At 43.4% G+C, this 19,922-nt stretch overlaps 3 protein-coding genes across 12 annotated transcripts in view; 2 read left to right on the top strand and 1 right to left on the bottom strand.

The window, feature by feature from the left end:
- scai (suppressor of cancer cell invasion) overlaps nt 1-5,705 on the top strand; it is a 34,961-nt gene extending 29,256 nt beyond the window's left edge. For all 10 annotated transcript variants that reach the window (XM_042060548.1, XM_042060545.1, XM_042060547.1 and 7 more), the window contains 5 exons: nt 214-295; nt 934-1,006; nt 1,338-1,511; nt 1,790-1,890; nt 2,174-5,705. In XM_042060548.1, coding sequence (XP_041916482.1) covers nt 214-295; nt 934-1,006; nt 1,338-1,511; nt 1,790-1,890; nt 2,174-2,320 — 577 coding nt within the window. In that variant the 3' untranslated portion in view covers nt 2,321-5,705. The remainder of the gene's footprint in view (nt 1-213; nt 296-933; nt 1,007-1,337; nt 1,512-1,789; nt 1,891-2,173) is intronic.
- Nucleotides 5,706-8,256: 2,551 nt separating this feature from the next.
- On the bottom strand, nt 8,257-15,933 carry LOC121680962 (actin-related protein 2/3 complex subunit 5-like protein). The gene is made up of 4 exons (XM_042060553.1): nt 15,468-15,933; nt 11,756-11,828; nt 10,807-10,983; nt 8,257-9,142 (listed from the first exon to the last, which is right to left on the bottom strand). The coding sequence occupies exons 1-4, from the start codon at nt 15,605-15,607 to the stop codon at nt 9,080-9,082; spliced, it is 453 nt and encodes a 150-aa protein (XP_041916487.1). The 5' UTR covers nt 15,608-15,933; the 3' UTR covers nt 8,257-9,079.
- A 435-nt stretch (nt 15,934-16,368) lies between these two features.
- Nucleotides 16,369-19,110, top strand: rpl35 (ribosomal protein L35). Its single transcript, XM_042060316.1, has 4 exons — nt 16,369-16,503; nt 17,295-17,431; nt 18,150-18,231; nt 18,919-19,110. Exons 1-4 carry the CDS (start codon nt 16,501-16,503, stop codon nt 19,066-19,068), a joined length of 372 nt encoding a protein of 123 aa, XP_041916250.1. The 5' UTR covers nt 16,369-16,500; the 3' UTR covers nt 19,069-19,110.
- Nucleotides 19,111-19,922: the final 812 nt, after the last annotated feature.

Below are 19,922 nucleotides of genomic sequence, written 5' to 3'. Positions count from 1 at the left end.
TTGTGACCTGAGAAGTCTGTAGTGAGTGTTGAAGAGTACCTCAGAATTGTGTGAATCAGGCTCTAATCTGGAGGTACATATATATTTGCACATATGTAAATGCTTCTGAAAATGTTCACTCTTGTGCCATCTATGTAATAACTCTGTCTGTGTGTGTGTGTGTGTGTGTGTGTGTGTGTCGGTGTGTTTTGCTGTGTCTTCTGATTTCTTTAGCCTCCATCCTGGTGATCTGTACCCCTTCACGAGGAAGCCCCTGTTTGTTATAGTGGACTCGTCCAACAGCACGGCCTATAAGGTGAGCTCATGCCGTGAGAAATGTCCCATTACACTTTTTCAGCCGCCTGGAAAAAAAAAAAAAGATTATTTATTCATAAACAGAAAGATGGTTATGATGTAATGGGTACCCAGAAAGATTTTAGGTTCATGAGCAGAGAGTGAATCATCATTAATAGATGCACTCTTTAACGTGTTGTTTATTTATTGATGATAGTTTTTATTCTGTATCCATCCCGTCGTATTATAACGACTTCACATAACGACTTCACAGTTAGAACTTAAGAGTTAGAAACACAAAGGTAGAAATAAAGTGAATGTGTTTTGGAATGACTCTTTGGAATATAAAGCACACCACCATTGACCCCAACTGAAACTTTAAGACTACAAGGTTTAGATTACAGTCTCAAACCAAGTTCAAATGAGCTAAAAAGAAAAGTCATCCATAGAAGAAAACACAAAAGCACAGATGCAGATGCACAGATCTGAGAGTGAAGCTTGAATCAGCTGAGGAGCTCCTCATAAAAAGGTGCATGATGTAGGTGGAACTTCACAGGGAGGATCCAGAGAGACAAATCACAGTGTATCTACAATCTAACAGTGACAATGGACTATTCACACAGTGCAATGGGAAGTCTAATGTTGTTTTTCTCTTTGCAGAATTTCACAAATCTTTTTGGACAGCCAATTGTCTGCCTGCTCTCCCCTACAGTCTACCCCAAGAGCATGCAAGGTGTGTACCCTCCCTGCAGTGGTATCTGTAACCATGTCACAGGAGCCAGGAACGAGGAGTTCAAGTTTAAAAGGACAATGTTATTTATGTGTTACACATGAGATTATGCATTTTTAAACATGTTTAGAAACTGATTAAACATGTATCATGTCACATATCCACATATCTGGATGACACTGCTTTCTCTGCATTCTGTTACCCAACACAGATCTGCAGTGTTGTGCCACACATGCCCTCCCTTGCCCCTTTGCCCTGATGATGAGCTTTGTAATCAACACCTCTCATCATCCGTTTCTCTAACGTCCTGTGGTTGTGTGGTTCTGCCCGTTAGACCAGTCTCAGCGAGGCAGCCTCTTCACCCTCTTCCTGTATAACCCCCTGATGGGTTTCCTGTCGGTGTGCGGGCTTAGCAGCATGCGCCAGGGATTGTGGGAGAAGGCCCAGGAGTTCCTCCGCAAGGTGTTCCGCGACATCGGCCAGCTGATCACGCGCTCACGGGTCATAGGTACGCACCGCTACCCATGCACCAGACACAGTTCAGTATGGGGGGCACTTACATACCCACACACACACACACACGCTGCCATTCTTTACACTGTAGTACACTTACATTTAATGATGTTACTTGTAGCAGGCTCACATTAAGACTGTACTCTATAGCAGAGGTTAGCACAGCTCCAAATGATGTCGTATTAGGCTGTTAATGTGAAGGAGGCCTACATTTTGCTTGTATTTAAGTATGTCCTTCTATGTGTGTGTACATGTGTGTGTGTGTGCATGCAGACCAAGCCTTCTTGCAGTTCTATGGGGATGAGTTCCTGCGGTTGCTGATGATTCGGTTTGTGTTCTGCTCAGCGACCCTCCGACTGCACAAGCTCTTCCGGGTAAGAGCACGTCTACTCAAACCTCACACTCTATCTGTCCATTTAACTTTTGAGGCACATCAAAAATGTAAACTGGAATTTTACTGCAATATCAATTCATATGAATGCAAAGTTATCTATTGTTGTTGCTTGTTTGAATTTGAGCTTGTACAAGTACTGTGTACTTCAACTGTTTAATTGGATTACGTTTACACATTTCGTTACATTTAGAAATGTGTTTTCACACTTGGTGCTGAAGGAAATGACTTCTGGTGACAAGTTTTTCTCTTTTGTGCTCTTGAAGGAGTCTAGGAGCTTTCCGGAATCTTACCCCCAGCTTCCGAAACCAGACACAGTGGAAAACACCGCTCTTCAGAAACACGTGCACCAACTAGCTGCCATGTTGGACGTACAGAACCTGTTCTGTGACGGCACGCTGGATAATTATTGACCACATCTGCAGTAGAACACACACACACACACACATACACACACTCACACACACACACGATACACACAAACCAACATACACATACTTTACAAACAAAAACGCAAACATTTATGTTCAGATCTTTGCATAGTTCTTCTGAATGAACTTTGCAGTTTTATCTAATCTTCTTATCTAGTGCTAGGTTATTCTTTGCCAAATGTTTTCCTGTGGAAATGTTCGACCTTACGATCCACTTTTTAGTTAACATCTCAAGACATTTCTTGAAGCAGTGATAATGGAAAACAATATGGCTGACAGCAGCTCTCTAAACCATAGCTGTAAAGATATGCAGAACAGACCAATTGAGAACAGGGTAGAGAAACAAATCATCACTAGAATGGAGGGAACATTCTGGAAAGACACCACTGCCTGTTTTAAATTCAGCTAAATTCACCTCCTCCAGTAGTCTTCAGACTCTATATGTTCGCAAAGTTTACACGCCTTGTCATCCTCTGACTTCTTCTCTTCTGCATGTGCATTCTACTGTCTGACACTCTGTTGTTAATGGCTTGCCTTTCTTGGTTCTCTTGAGTTTCTTAACGCCATTTTGTCTTCTTCTGTACTAACTTGAGTCTGACTAACTTGAGCCACAACCCTTTTGTGGTATGACTCCCTGTGTTTTTGGGGATGAATCCTCCAGTCCAGGTTCCTCACCGCACTGGGATGCATTTAAGAGGGCGTGTGTGTCGTCTAAACGTTTGTGGAGTTTTAAAATGATATATTCCACCGAGGAGGATATTTTAGCACGTTTGCCAGTAGTGTGTCCCTGTCCATAGAAACGATTTTATATTCCGCTGTCCGATGTATATGTGGTGGACTATACTATCCAAAAAGGATTATCTTGTTTCTGAAGCTCCATGGAAGGGTGGCGAGCAAAGCAAATATCCCTATATATACAAATATAGATATGTATATAAATGTATAGACAAGGAAAAAAATGAACATGTGAGGCTGCAAGATGTTTTTATTTCTGTCTTTCATGTAGCTGAGGTTTTTGTTGGTAGAAGAATTGTGAAGAGATGGTGCTGTGCAGTTGGCCCAGACAGTGTCCCCATCCCTACACCGCGCACACACACACACACACACACACACACACACACACACACACACACACACACACCCTTTCCACCCCTTAGATCTGAAGTTTGTGAATGAACTACGACGCTGTCATGCCACTACGCCCTCTGCTGTTGTATTCGGCTCACTGCAGCCAGCCTACATTCCAAGGACATCCTGACAATGAGCCCGCTGAGGAGCCTGCCGCTGAGTCCGTTGCTTTTTAATTTCCTGACTTTGAATTGGGCCATCCCGACAGGGGAATATAGGGCAGCAGAATGTTAATTGCCTTTTTTCCGTTTGTTTTGTTTATTTAACTTGTGATATTGTTCACAAATGGAAAAGAATTTGGAAAACAAATGTGGAGAAGAACACAAATGTTAGCATAATGATGAGGAAGATGATGATGATAATGATGATAATAATAATAATAGCCTTGCACTTTACTTGTACTGAAGTTTGACCTGATGTTGTTTGTTGTGCTGTTGGTAATGTCAGAGGCATGTCAGAGACCACAATAACTAACACAATTGTCTTACTGTATACTCACCCCATGTGCATCCAGCACTCTATAGCCTTGGCTGGACGCTCCGTCTCCACTGCGTAACAGTGTACACAGACCAAGTTCCAGTGAGAGGAAAGACTGAGCCTGCTGCACACACCTGCGTCCCATCCTCCCCCTCAGTGTTACTGCTCCCCATTGGACTGGACGTTTGCAAGCATGTCTGTGTGTCTGAGCGTCACAGCAAGAGCGGCCACCCTCCGAGCTCTGCTGTGTTGAAAAGGCACGGACTAGTAGCTCTGTTCTTTGGAAGCACAAGACTCAGCCAGTCGATCCAACATTCCAGCACCTTCCTATTTTACTGACCCCCCCCCACCCCACCCCACCCCACCCCTTATGGCATTCCGAACAACCCTTTTCCTCTGTGATTCGCATCAGTTCTAATATGCCTTTTTAGAACATTTTTGTATGTCTTGAAAAACATGGCATGTAGCATTTTGATTGACTTTTTAATGTGTTTTGTTGTTTAATCTTGCTTTCCCCCCCAATTTTGTCACTTTTTTTTTTTGGCCTACATGGACTTCACACCCGCAGACACACCCAATCACTGCCAGTCTTAATCAGCCACAATATTCTTCTGAAATATTCCAGTCCCTGAGAACCAAACTGGAGAAATCCAGAATTAGTCTCCAGTAGTCTAGCAGATTTTTATTTTTCCTGGTGATTTTTACCGATGGACGTGAGGACAGGGAAGAAGACACACACCGCAACCGTAAAGCCCTCAAAAGGAAACAGATTTGATTTCTCATCCCAGAATCGTCTGTCCTCCTGCTTAGCTGTGCATCACCGGCCCCAGAGTGTCATCAGAAAGCAAGGTCCTCAAAGTCCTCATCAATGACCTACTTATGACTTTTTACACACTCTACACACACATCCTGGTTAGTATGGCAGCGTTGGGACCGGTAGCCCTTGCGAGGGCAGACCGGATCCTGGAGGGCAAATAGGCACAGGCTAGATGCACACATCTGCCCCCACCTCCTACTTTGCGTATGACCAAACAGGCTAGATGCACACATCTGCCCCCACCTCCTACTTTGCGTATGACCAAACTGGAACTTTTCAGACTTGAGCAAGATAAAGCGGAGATGAAAACAGCTGCCCCCCTTTTTTTTTTTGTGTTAAGAGAACTCACAATTCGTAACACTTCCGTTTTGCGTCGGCCAAGAGAACACTACTACAAGAGCTGTAAAGCCAGGCTTCTGACACTTTGTTCATGACACATTTTTCTACCAACAACAACAACAAAAAAAGAGCAAGATCTTTTGTTGATGTACCCATGTTTAAAGGGAAAACCGAGACGTGAAACAGAAAATGTTGAATAACAACCTGTTAGAAAGCGCTGGGTTACGATGCCTGTCTTGTAAGTGAGTCTAGGCCTATGCTAAAGTGTTACTTGATTAGTACGGGTGATTTTTCTACAGGTTCCTACTGTTGTGGGAGGGAACGATTTCACAAGTGATGTAATGGTCAGAATACTCTTTCTTTATAAGTTAAGGGTTTCTATAGTTGCTAGTTGAATTGACTTGCATTGTCCACCCATCTGTGTTTTTATCACTTATTCTATACGTGCTGTGTCCCATTTGTTGCCAAACTTATATTTGATGTTATTGTTGTTAAGATAAAAAAGGACAAGAAAAAAATGAAATGTGACAATACCAAAACATGCAAGCTTTTCTTTTTTCAGAATGCTATTTAAAACTATTAAAACTTTATGACTGTTTTGTTTAATGCGTGTGTGAGCATAATGCTTATTTCAGTTTTGTAATGTTGGTTTGATGGTTGTAGCCGCTGGTGAACTAATGAGTCATGCTGGCCCATTGGCTTTTCCCACTGTAAAATAATCTTCAGTCATCCAGCTCTCCTCAGTGTAGAGCTCTGCTAAATTGTAACTGCAGTTCTTACCTATCAAAGGTCGCTGAAAAGAGTATATCTTTTTAAGAGATGTCGTCAGAATCATGAGGGCAAATAATTACATCAACCATGGTTCCTTCCAAGGTTTTTCCTCCTGTGAAACTGAGAATTTTACAAACATTCTCTCACTTCATGTGACAGAATTGAAGGAGGTTTAGATGAAGGATAAATTATATATTTTTATATGAAGACTACTGTGCTGTCATCCTGTAGAGGTGACTGCCTTATTTGATCAGAAATCCTCACACACTCAGTGAACCACTTCTCCATGGGGCATGTTGTTTATCCATATAAAAGCTGCAAAGCATCCACTTAAGCAGTCTTTTAGAGATATTACCTAAACATGCACAAGGAGTACCCTACCAAATGAAAATCTTTTTTTTTAAGTGAAAATCAAAAATATAGTTATTTATATTTTACAGCTGATTCCTGTTCGATAAAAGACGTGTGTTACACTTTACATAAAAAGATGTTACACTTTACTTAATGAACTTGTATAAAGTGTGCATGCTGCAGAGGTATTCAAGTTTTACGAGAGGAATTCACTGCTCTCTGTGAAGCTGAACAAAAGCTGCTGAGCTCTCTGCCAGTGTTGAGCCTGCGGTAGTGACACTGATTGGTAGCGAGTTTGATCTGTGGCCACGGCGGTGTCCGCCACTGGAGTAACAGGATCCCAGATCCCCGCTCCCTCTCATCAAACATTCACAAGGCTCATGCATCTGGGCGTCTTTTCATATCTCCCCTCTCCGTCCTCTCTCCCTCCGCCTCATCGCCACGCCGACCATCCTTTCATCTCTATCTCTGCTCGTCCGTCGCCCCCTAACGCCCTGTCTGTTCTCCAGGGAGAGTGCTCTCACAGGGGGTCAGCTGTGAGGTGGGGTCCGGTGAGCCGAGGGGGGTCTAAGGCCAATTTTGTGACACTTGGCCCAGCTTGCCAATGCTTTTCAGATGGCAGTGAGGAGAGCTAAGAGGGCACAGACTGCATGGTTGGCATGCCACATTCTGATAAGAACCAGAGCTATTGTAGATGGCCTGAATAGCAGGCTACTTTAGCCTCTGCTAACATTGCATTGTGTGGCTTTTGTTATTTCTCAATGGAATGACACTCTGGGCAGAAGCCGTGTGTGTAGTCTTTAGCTTGGTTTGAGCTGATAGCTGTTTTCTGGAAGGATAAATCAAATGCAAGTCAGGAGAGCAGGTAGCCGTAAAACCCAATTTCAAAGAAAACGCAACAGCAGCAAGACAATGTTCTGAGGGCATACACAGAACCATTAGTTCTGGGGATGTATGGGCCAAAAGACTGGACATTATTGAACATGTGTTGTGTGTTCAGTGCAGATTTTCAGATGACAATCATAATACATTTTAGTCAAAGTCCAGCGCTTTGAAAAACCTTTGGGTAATGTGTTCTTTTGAAGCTGGCGATAAGTTGTATCTATAGCCACAAAGTTTGAAAGTCTCATTCGCTCTCTTTATCTGTCTCTCTCTCTCCCTCCATCTCTGTGGAGCTGTTCTCTCTCTCTCTCCCTCCATCTCTCTGCACCTCTGTGGATCATCACGCCTGGTGTCTTTTTCCCCCAATAAGGAAAGTAGGACAGCACACAGGGCTGTGCTTGAGCAGTGGATGGAGAAGAGCTCTCACTGCCAGCAGGTCACACTAAAATAAACACTCAAAATCACCTCTATTCAGGCCATAGGTAGGATGTCCACATAGCCAGCTAACTTAAAGGAGAATTCCGGTGTGATATTGACCTAAAGTGTGTTGAAACATGATACCGAGTGTGAACGTATGTCTCATAGCCCATCTCGGCTTGTCCCCTGCACTCCAAAATCTGGCGCTAGTTAGCCGATGCAACCAACAGCTTTTTCAATGGTGATGCTTCGGCATCGGGCTAGCCATGCAAATAAATCACTGTTCTACACCATTTACGAGGCTCAATGTATCTCCACACTTCATTGGTAGACTTCCGAGGGCCCTGACATTTAAAACGAGACATTGAGAACTTAAAAAGCACTGGTAGTTTACTTACAAGACGATTTATACAGACAGTATCTTCACGAAGTTTAGCGTTTGCAGCCATCTTGAATTTAGTCACGATAAGTCTAGCTACGAGTAAGAATGAACAGGTATGATAAGGGATCAGATTCCAAAAATAATTCCGTGGAAATGCATGGATTCCAGTTGCTGCTACTGGAAGAAGTGCAGGGGATAATATCACACTGGAATTCTCCTTTAAAAGGATATAAAGTATTTAGAATGAATGAATGAACAGCTTTGGGGAATGAGGAACTGCTCCCTGCTCCCCTCCAACCTACAGAAGTCAAACAACCTTTCTTGAGTAACAGTGAGCACACACACATCTTTCCGTATGGTGATGATCCATGAGCTTTATTACGGCAGGCACTTTACAATGACCCCCCACCCTCGCCCTTTTGTACAATTGCCCTCTGTGTCCAAATACAGCTCCAGAACTTTATATTAAATGTACTTCTCTCTCTGTACAAAACATGAGAATGAGGGACAAGAAAATAAAAAAAAAATCGGATTATTAAACACTGATTTCATCCAATATCACATACAAATACGCTCACCAACTGTCAGGCTTTAATTCTTACACACACACACACACACACACACACACACACACACACACACACACACACCCTTTCTATCTTAGATACACACATACCCACACACAGTGTTTTAAATCGCCACATTGTCTAACGCATTTCACACAGTTAAATGTTGCATTTTTACTGCTGCCTTTTTAACAGCATTTGTCTTCTCTAGTCATGTCAATCACATCACCCCTTCCAATCACACACACACACAATGCTGATGATTTTCAACTGACTTCTCAAATAATTTATGAAGCTGTATATATATATATGAACCTTTCCCCTCCCGCCCCCCAATTCAAGAAACAGCATTCTGACTGTGTACATATCAATGTCCGTCAAAATAATAGTATTTCCTCATAGTGTGTGTGTGTGTTGCTGTTGTTTTTTTCTCGCTTTCCAGAATCGCTTGATGGGTCTTCATCTTCGGGAAGAAGGTGTGTGTGGTGTTTATTAAGAATAATCTACTTTCCCTTAGGCAGACCGCCTCCTCGTCTGTTCTCCAGTCAGTGCTTTATCGTGGCGCTTCTCGCTCCCTCCACCTCTCTTCCCGAAGGACCCCCTGCGTCCTGTCAGACCGTCTTCCTGGCCGTCAAAACCCGCACGATGGACCCTAGGCCTCCTGCAGCAAAGGCCTGCATGTAAGGTATGGATGAAAGAAAAGGAAGGAGGGAGGGAGGGAGGAAGGGAGGAAGGGAGGGAGGAAGGGAGGGAGGGAGGGACGAAACAAGAAAGACAATTTGTTCAAATAAATCATTCATTACACTGAAATATTCCCACTGGCATGCAGAACCTTTCCTTCAATCACAAATGATAATGATAACAAATTATAATCCTCTGAGGCCAGAAGCAGTCTCTCCTCACTGGAGAAGCAGGGGAAGGGGAGGGAGTCGGTACGACACAGGACCCCTCTGGGATGCGGACTCTCTGAGCTGGGTCCCAGGAGGAGACACAACAAGACAAGAAAACTCAGCCGCATCCATCCAGCCCTAGAGGCAGCACACAGCGTGTTTACAGAAAGCCCTTCCTCCTCTTTGATGAGTGAGAAAACGGGACATTCTGCATCAAAATAATCACGTAGGGCACTTGCTCAACACCAACTGAGAGACTAGGCCTGAAAAACATTCAGGGAGAACAGTGACCTTTTGAACTATACTGATGAATGGTTTAATGTGACCAATACCTGACCGATCTACTGACATATGAGTATAGGTGAAATCAACTCATAACAATCAACCAATCATAAATTGCATCCTGCATTTCTTGCACACATACACAATTTATTAATTTAGTATGTGTGCATTGTCTTCCTAACAACAGTGACACTGAATACATTTCAAGTCATCGTAATGAAGAAATCACCTTAAGTTCACAATTTTATGCCCGTTTTACACAAATCACAACATCTGCCCCATTGCTGCGTTGCAGAATCTCCATTTGAAAAAGTATTGACAGCTGTCCATCAATCCCTGAAACAAGTCGACTGATTAACGGTGGACAGCCAAGAAGAGAGCAGGCTGAAGAGCTGCTGAATAATGGGAATCATTTCCCAAAAATAGCAGAGCCCAGACAAGCCGCTGACCATCACTGGACCACACTCCCTGAGGTCACGATGACGATGAAAAAAAAAAAAAAGTCTTCAACTTCCCTTTTACTGAGAACTAATCATTTGGAATGTATCTATTCATTCAGAAGAACACAGACTTACTCCATGTTCATCTATATTAGCCACCAGCATAGTCAACACATCCCACCAGACACTTCTGAAGACTCGCAGCTCAAAACAGACTCGCTGATGCAATAACAAGAGAGGTTAAAGCAACCATCTCCTCCTCCCCTGAGCATGGGAGAAATCCCACACCCATACAGACGTGGTCTCGGCTACTGAACTCACTGGCAAACAGCAGCGTCTTCTGTAAGTGTGGGATTGATTGATGATTTCTGTATATCTTTACCAAAACTTGTTATGGTATGTCTTGCATCCAGCTCTGCTCTGCACACCAACTGAACTCAGCAGTGGCACTCTCAGTAAGACCAACACACCTCATTATTAGACTTACAACAATGACTTCAACCTGGCATGCTTTGAGCTGGGATAGAGATAAAATATTATCTAACTAAAAAAAAATGCAGACCAAACCAGACCTACAGACTATCCTTTAACTTAGACACAAAGAATCTAATTCAAACGGCTTAATGGAGGATCAAGCGCATCAAAGAGAAGTGGAACATCACTGTAAACGTCCTTGATACTTTTGCAAAAGTAGGACCCAGAACAGCCTGGGTGGGCCGGTCTCACCTTTTCGTGCCATTGCAGCAGGATGGCGCTGCTGTTCTCTGAGGGCCTCTCGAAGCCTCTGTAGATGTACTTCATGAGCAGGTCCACGCCGTTCCTGTCCAGCGACTTCACCGCTGGCTCGATGTCGCTGCTTTTGAAGGACGTCAGCACCTTCATTACTACTGCCTGAGCTCTCTCCTGATGCGGTGGCAAGAGTGGAGGAAGCCAACATATTTATTACAGGGGGTTTCATTTCATTTCTATGTGTCCGTCTTTGGCTTATAGATCGCTTTGCTCTGTTGTATTATCAATAGTAGTATCAAACTGTACAGTGTCAGAATGGGATGTTATAGTATAAGCTAATTACAGGTTATGTTATATAAAATGGACAAACCAATAAAACTTTTAATTTACGCCTGAGAAAGAATGTGATATGGAACTGACAAAGAGAGCATGTGCGTAGTGCAAAGAATGGCATCAGAGAGTTCTGTATAAAGTGCTGCAATGACGCATGCCCATGTGTGTGAGATGACCAAGTCCTGGGCCATGTCCTTCACACCTTGGTGTGGCTCAGGAAGTGATAAGCAGTGACTGAGTCAGTATCCCCTCAGTCACGCCCTCTCAGTCTACACACACACCCGAGAGCACACGTTAATGATAACAGCGTGCGACAGCAAAAGGATGACTAGCTGCACAGAACACAACTGTCTGCGCTGTCCATTACTCATTTACTGAAAATCTTAATTAGAATATTAGTCATCAGCGCTAGCAACAGCACAATGCTTTTGAAACTGGTGAAACAGAGCTGAAAACCCTGCCATGCTTTGATGGGAAACTAACCAGCTGCACCTGCTAGATTAAAGTGTGCTTGAAAAATCCACACAACTCTCTGAAACACCGTGGGACACATTTGCTTTTTGCACGTGGACTCTCTTTCTCTGGCGAACAGATGAGAGGTTGGCTTTCGTACCTTTACTGCTGGGTTCTTGGTGTTGAGTGGCGGGTTTCTCAGGGCGATGTGAAAGGCCGTCATCATGTCCCCTGTACATTGCAGTTGGTTAAGGAACCTTAGGACAAGGGCAGTCACTTCTCCACTTGCTACACAATATACAGAAATACATTTCATATGACCGGGTTTATGCTTTGGCTAAAACAAAAATCCATCCTACACATTTATGGTACACAAGGTAAATCTTTGAACCTTCTGCTCGAGATCTTGATAAAGTGCTTGATAAAGTTGTCCAGGCTTGCAGTGAAATCTTGCCAAAACACACGCCTAATCCGTCACAAGGCGAGATACACAACGACACATAGACAAATGAGAAAGGATCCGGGAGGAGGCATCCCTCCCGAGGACAAATGGCGTTCCCAGAGCCAGCCTAACTCGTCCTGGCCCACAGCCCATTACTGGAGCCACAAGGCGCAATCTTGTGCCACAGGGCAACCAGCCCATCCGTAACAGAAGACACACAACCAGTTCAGTGCTGAGCCATTCCCATTACATTAATGGGGAAAATATGAATGGCGGTAAAACAGCTGCAGAGTGTGCAGAGCTAAAAATACACCGGGCGCATGACCCTGGTGTGTGCCTTGGAGCCAAACAAGCTCTCCCCCCTTCCCTTCTCGATCACTATACCAGAGAGAGACATAATGGAGGTTATAAAAGGCTTCAGTGGTAATGTGGACTTGTGGGATAGGCACGCACAGGCAGGAAAATCCCCCAGGCTGAAGCGGTGCCACCTCCTCCATGTAAAACTGCAGTCTTATCTACAGAGATCACACCCTGCATTCTCAACAGCACTTTCCTGTTCGGTAGTAAGCCAGCAAAGTACCCACATCCCTACAGTTAGGACACGGGCCCCCAGAGGCTGCGCTGGTTTGCATACAACACAGGAAACTTTCAGCTGAAACTCCAGAAGTGACATTACTTTTGATTCATAACAAATTAGACACATTGTCAAAGAGGACACGTATAGCCTAAGCACTAAAATAAAACTTCAGAGGAGCCACATTTGTTTCAGAAGCACAGGCCTTGTGACTGTGACATTGGAGAGGAATGGAGGGGGAGCGGAGAGCTTGGTGAGACACTTGCACCAGCTGTTCGTCTAGGGCTCCAGGCCCTTATTTACACTGGGCGTGCTTTGTGTTTAGAGGAGGATAGTCAATAACAGTGGCAAAGACAGACAGGGTGTGAACTGCCAAGTAGCGGCCATTTCACAGGCAAAGTCTTGACTCTGCACACCATCTTTGACTAGCAAAGACGTCTGTTTGGTGGTCTGAAGACTGGAAGATTGGGGGCTGACTGATTATCTCTGGTAGAAGAACGTCTGCTGATTCTGGTGTGCGGACTCAACGTTCTTCTACTTGCTTGTGCCTTCCTGTCCAGCACCCAGTACTCAACTACTTGGATGTGCGTGCTGCACTCTTGAACTCTCATGATTATCTCTGGTACCCTCTACCCTTAGCTTTAGCGAAACACTTTTTTGATCTGGCTTGTTCTCAACACTTGGCAGCCCCTAGCTTGGCTTCCTGATATAAGAAGCCCATGACCTCAAAGCTGTTCTACCTGCTAAGCAAACACACACAAAAAAAAAACAAACAAAAAAACAGCCTACCAGAACAAGCGATATGCATTGTAGCCCAGCACAGCAGCACCCCTGCATGAGCTCACCTAGCCTCAGCCTACAGATCACACAGGAAGGCGTCCAGGCTGCAGGTCAGGTGCACGCCTCAGTGAGTGGCTGACCTGGTGTTGCCGGAGCACACCGACACCCCAGGGTGTGGGACTGAAGAGGACTGCAAGTCAGCACCTTTCAGCTCCTCTCCTTAAGTGTTGGATGGGAGTTAGTTGAAGTGACTGCCAAGCCTGCCACTGCAAGCTCACTCAGACTCTATAGTGGGGTTTTCTTCACAGTGTATGTCGCAGTGTGCATCTCTGTGAGTGTGAGCATTTATTGATATAGACGCTATGCATCAGTACAGACACCTAAGTACATTTCAGATTTCAAATATGCCCTTCAGCCTTTTCGATGCATCAAGACCACACATGTACAAGAAAATAACCTTTTCATCTCTCTAACCCATTATTCTCCATTATTCATCTCCACTTGATTAGCGTCTTGCTGCTGGGAGTGGGCCAGGTCTCCGGGGCTTAGCCAGTTAGTTCAGGAACCACAGGTGCCCTAGATATCATCGCCAGCATCATCAAGAACTTGCCGTGTCAGAGAGGCCCACATGAAGGAAGGAAGAAGGAAAAAAGAAAGAGAGATTGTATGCAAAAGACAGCACGTCAGCTGTGCAGTCACGCTCTAGACCACACAGATTGGCAAATGAGGATTCAAAACTTGACACCACCTCTGCCCTTCGTTCACTCAGATGGACGCACAGGGAGAGGTTCGGTTGGAGTGCCCTATCAAGTTACGGGTGTCTTGACCACAATTCACCTCTTTGGTGACCCTAGCCTACTGTTTCTAGGACAATAGGGCTACAGTCAAGTCAATGAGGGCGTCTGAACTCTGTCTGTTCCATGGTGATCACTAAAACAAATACAAGCCTAACTGGCCTGGTCTGAGCAGTTTCAGTAATGGAGGAAAAAGTATGAGCTTGTTAAACGGGTGCTATGACAGCAACGCCACAAAGAAATTGTGATCATTAGTGGTAGTTTATCACATACTCAGTCTCAGCTTTGATACCCGAGAATGTTTTCAATAAAATATACTTCTCTACCAGCCTCTTATCCTGTTTTATGCCTATATTTAGATTGTAGGCATATTATTATTGTGGAACTATGTCAAGGGAAATCAAGGCCAAAATAGGATTTGTGACAGCGACAAACAGATAAAATCATCAACATGCAACCATTGATAAGACTGAGTTGAAGCACAGGGAAGATCTGACCTATACGCACACGAATTCCTAAATGTAACCTTCACTCCAACAGTAACCAAAATGACTCGTTAACACAAGATTACATAGTGAAGATACCGCTTCAGTTAATGTTTCAAGTCATTGGATTTATTGGTATAACTACCACGGAGAGAACTAGCTGGAAAAAAGGAACCCCATGTTGTTGAGTCTGACATGTTAAGTAATGAACTTACTAACGTCAATGTGAAATTAACTCTTCAACCGTAACATCCACCTTCATAAGTAACAACGTTAGCATGTAGAAAAGATCCACAGTTCTTACTCTTATCTCTCTTTTTTGTGGACACTCAACATAATCTAACGTTAACATTTTTTCATTCGTCACGGTAATGTCAAAGTTGTTAGCTGGTATTCTCGACAGAGTGTGTGAAAACTGCGCACCGCACTGTATTGTTTAATTTCAACTGGGACTTTCGGGTGACTTGTTAACCTGGTTAACGTTGAGACAACACTGTGCCAGACTAATCTGCTGCTGCACTCATAAACACGCGCGTTTACAGGTCGTCAAATTTTCCAACATACTTATGTATACACCTTTCTACTCAGGAATGAGCAGCAGTCATACAAATCAGAAGCATGCACAGCACTGTTGATTTAAAATGTAACGTTACGCACAGTATGGACCTAACCAGCAAGCTAGCTAACGTTAACAACATTAATATTACAGAGGTAACGTTAGAGGTTGGTTCGTTTATCGAATTGTTTGGAATCATTCACACAGTTCAATAACGTTAACGGTTAACTCCAAAGGATATTGCCTTATGAGATTGTCAACCTCCACAGCGTCTGGTCCCTGTTGATCCGCTGCTTCATCGTGATCATCCACAAATTTGTTTTCATCGTATTCATCAATGTCCACCTTTCTAAACCGAGAAGACAGTGTGTTTTTCGCCATCGGGGCAACTTCAGCAGAGGGAAAGGACGCTAACACACCAAATAGCTAACGTTAGTCCACTTTAGCACTGTTCCAGTTTGGTTACTGGGACCGTTAAATGTGATACTACGTGCAACCAAAACCTTTCAATGCGATCTCACAGCACTAGAAAGATGAGTTGACCCGGTGTATGCGTCTTGCACGAGGCATGGAGCAGTTGTCAAAATCTGTGCGCGTGAAGCTTGCTTACTTCCCGCGGTGAATCCTGAATCGCACCTCCCGTACTCGCAGCCGTTCGCAGCACCCCTTCTCTCAAGATTTGTTGAGAGAACATGGCAGTATTTGGGGGAGCGGAAACGGAATTACCTCACTGCCCCAGGGCTCAAAATAGTCAAAATACCTGCCAAACGACCAGGTATGCAGTTGTGTGGTCATTATCCATAACGTTACAGTGTGGCAATTGTACATAATTGGTATACATCCTATACATCTGCCAAAATGTAATCACAGAATATTATACTTTCACATTCCCATAGTTCAGTCATCTATTCAAATCAGTGTAACACTGGGCACTTTAATCCAATCTCCAATCCCTTAAACATCACATTACATATATCACTGGAATTATCACACAATATATTGAAACAAAAATGATTTGTTACTGCTAGTATCAGTTGGCTAAACATAATATAACTGGTGGGAACGGCTGGTAACATTTTATGTAGTTAAATTATTCACGTGAATTGAATTTGTTACAAATTGCACAATGTGGGATAATTAATCAAAGGGGTGCCCCGAAGATTGATAATGAATGGGACATTCCACCCCCACGTCTGAGTTGGTTTGGTCCGTAACCCGGTAGATTTCCTCCCTGACCCTTGTAACTTCCTTTCCTGCGACAGCCATCGAAGAAAATGGTGAGGATTTTGCCAAATTCACGAATCTAAAATAATCTTTAATGTTACGGACTGTGTAAACATTACAAGTTAAGAAAAAACTGAATTATAGGTTCACTGCACCACCTTCCTTCAGATATTATATCGTTTTATGCCATGATTCTTCCGTTAGATTAAGTACAATTTTGTGTTGCTACACTTTCCCCAAGCATCGATGTTGGAAGCCTGTGTGTGGCCTAGTGTTTCAACTGTTATACTTGGTCATGCATTTTTAAGCTTAATGGGATGCTCTAACAGCCGATTTGTAGAGTTCTTAAGTTCTGTGTGTGTTCAAAACCTATGTTTTGAGGTTGGTTGAGTTAAGTTGGCCGGTGCCTCAGAGAAGGCAAAGAGCTCGTAGCATGAAGTTATCATTTGCTGCTAACGTTAGATTAGCATGGCTGGTGATGTACAGTATTTATGCTACAGTGGCATAACATGCCAGGATCTCTTGTTATACCTCATGTGCCATTAGCTTTGTTAAATTACGTATCTGCCTAACTTCCATGCCAACAATTCACTGAGAATTATGCTCACTCAATTCTGTGGAATGTTGTGAGATTATGGTAGTTGGGTTTTAATCATGTGGAAGAAACTATTGAATCCATCAAACCCAGTTAACGTTGCCTTCTGTACTGTGATTGCAATCTAGTTACTTGTGGAGGTGTTCTTGTGGAGCCCTCCCCCCCCCTTGGTTTTTTACTTGTAAAGCCAAAATTTTGTCTTAAGTTGTTATATGCACATGTTTAACTTGACTTTATGTTCAATTTTAGGCAAAGATCAAGGCTAGAGACCTGCGTGGCAAGAAGAAGGAAGAGCTGTTGAAGCAGCTGGATGATTTGAAGGTTGAACTTTCTCAGCTCCGTGTTGCCAAGGTGACCGGAGGTGCTGCTTCCAAACTCTCAAAGATGTGAGTACTGTCACTTCTCACCTGGGTGCTGTTTGCTTTACACATGCATCTTCTCTTGGTGATTTCAAAACCTAGCTCTGTATAAAATTTGCAAAGCGATGTGATTAAATCCATCCATTTCTTGCCAGACTAGCTGAAAATGACCATGAGTACTCATGCAGCAATTTCACCAAAATGAAACCGCAAATTCGCCTGTTTGCTTTGTGTTGTGGAAGAATGGTCTATTGCCATGATCTGAATAATGTATCTTCCCATCTGGCCTTGCCTGCCATGGCATTTATGAGAGAATCTGAGAATCATTTGCTGTTACTCTAAAAGAAGCCACTTAATGTTACGGGTGTTCACCTTACTGTTCACCTTACTGCCAAAAAGGGCATCCTGAGTGGAAATGCTTGGATTTAGCATAAAATCAAATCAGAAATGTTTTTACTGGAAAGGGGTGAATTTTGGACTGAATTGCACAAGCTACAATGTGTGACTAAGGTTGAAACTCGAGTATTTCCAACAAATGTGGCTTTAAAAGTTCCTCATATGCAGGTGTTTGTAAGTTCTGTTTAAAATGATGCTGTTTTTTCCCCCCTCTGTTTGCGGACATTACTGGGATTGTGTTAACTCACTGGTTGCAGAATCGTATACGTGTGGCTTTGATCTGAGGAAAGAGGCACCTGTAACAGTGGTGTGGAGAGCTCCTCTAATGAGATGTGCGTTGTCTTTTCAGTCGCGTTGTCCGCAAGTCCATTGCCAGAGTCTTGACAGTCATCAACCAGACCCAGAAAGAAAACTTGAGGAAATTCTATAAGGTAAGAATTGTTTTTATAACGGACCTTGTGAAAGAGGTCTTGATTGGTCTGTTCTGATTATTCTCTACATAAATTATGTCTAACACCCTTGAAAGGCTTTTTTTTTTTTTTTTTTTTTTTACTTACAAATGGGTCCACTAGTTTGCGGATGGATGTTTGGATTTTCAGACTTTCAGATGCTGCTTTTTTCCAGTCAGGCAGATGCATTATAGCATGACTTTTACATGTGTTGTACCTGTCTTTTGCTTGGTGCACTTCCAACCCATCTGTGTATATATATATATATATATATATATATGAGCAATGATTATGCAAGACAATCACCCAGCACTGCTCCTGTTGCCTGTGGATACAGTGTGAATAATTTCTTGCTAAATGGATCCACCTGTCCCCTGGGATAGGGGGGTGGCTGGCCACTGTGGAGTCAATCATTTGATGCAAATCTGCAGTGGGAGCCAACAAATGCCTACTTTTCAGTTGCGTCAGTCAACAATGGGGTTTAGTATATCTGTGTAGGTAGAGCTGCATTTGTATCCTCTTGATCCCATTTTCAGGCAGTTTCATGAGTTGCATTTGAAGATAAAGGGATATGCACAGACAGGGATTGTTGGGAGTTATTGCTAGCAGAGCATGCTACTTCAGGTTTATTCAAGCACAGCAATGTATCTTTCTCTGTGATCTGAACAGGGCAAGAAGTACAAGCCCCTGGACCTGAGGCCCAAGAAGACGCGTGCCATTCGCAGGCAGTTGACCAAGCACGAGGAAAGCCTGATGACCAAGAAGATGCAGAGGAAGTCACGCTTGTACTCCATTCGCAAGTTTGCTGTCAAGGCCTAGGCTCTACCATTTTTTTCCACAGAAAATAAACACCCAAACGTGTTTCATTGTTTTGTGTTTTTATTAAAACTTGGTTTTAGCAGAGACTTTCTAATGAGACGCAGCACTCAAATTCCTCCATAGAAGTGCATGGGGCTAGTTTGTCTACACATATCCCACCCTTTCCTCGGCAAAACATCGACATGTGAATCCATTGAGCCAATCGTGGTGTCGGGTGAATACATTGAGCCAATCATGGTGTGTTGTGAAGACATCGTGCCAATCATGTGTTTTGAACTCGCCGCTGGAGCAAGATTGGTGTCGTGAAGCCTTGCACACACGCATTTATGGCGATTAGGATGTCCGATGAGTGCCCAAAAAGCGTTGCAATATGGCCGCCGAGTGGAGGGACTTGCCTAGAAGGACTTTGGTTTTAGTCAGGTAGAACCCCAGGATAGGTGTGACGTAAGGTACGAATGCAATTTTTAGTTTATGGGGTGTAGACTCGGAATCTGACTGGTGGTGCTCTGGCACCCTTAAGCATTTTAATCTGCCACGCCCCCCTTTTTTGACCCTAAAAGAATAACTAGATGCACAGTACTGTATAAACCCAATATGGTATCAAATGAAAGCTCTTCTCAAACAGAAATCAATGATGTCAATACAAAATGCTAAAAATGATTTCAAGTCCCTCCAGAGAACATAATATCTGTAAGGTCCGGTAAGGTCACACCGCTGAAATGGTAGGCTGAGCAACAAATTGTCTTAACCCAACAATTAATCAAATAAACAAAGAAGTACTTTCTCACAGATTCTGAGAACATGTTGCCAGGCTGGCCTTGTACACATCACAAACATCAAATGTCTCCAAAAAA

Source organism: Alosa sapidissima, chromosome 13, assembly GCF_018492685.1.
Source record: "Alosa sapidissima isolate fAloSap1 chromosome 13, fAloSap1.pri, whole genome shotgun sequence".
Lineage (NCBI taxonomy): Eukaryota > Metazoa > Chordata > Actinopteri > Clupeiformes > Clupeidae > Alosa > Alosa sapidissima.
Note: the sequence above shows the minus strand (reverse complement) of the source record. Positions and strands in the feature narration are given on the sequence as shown.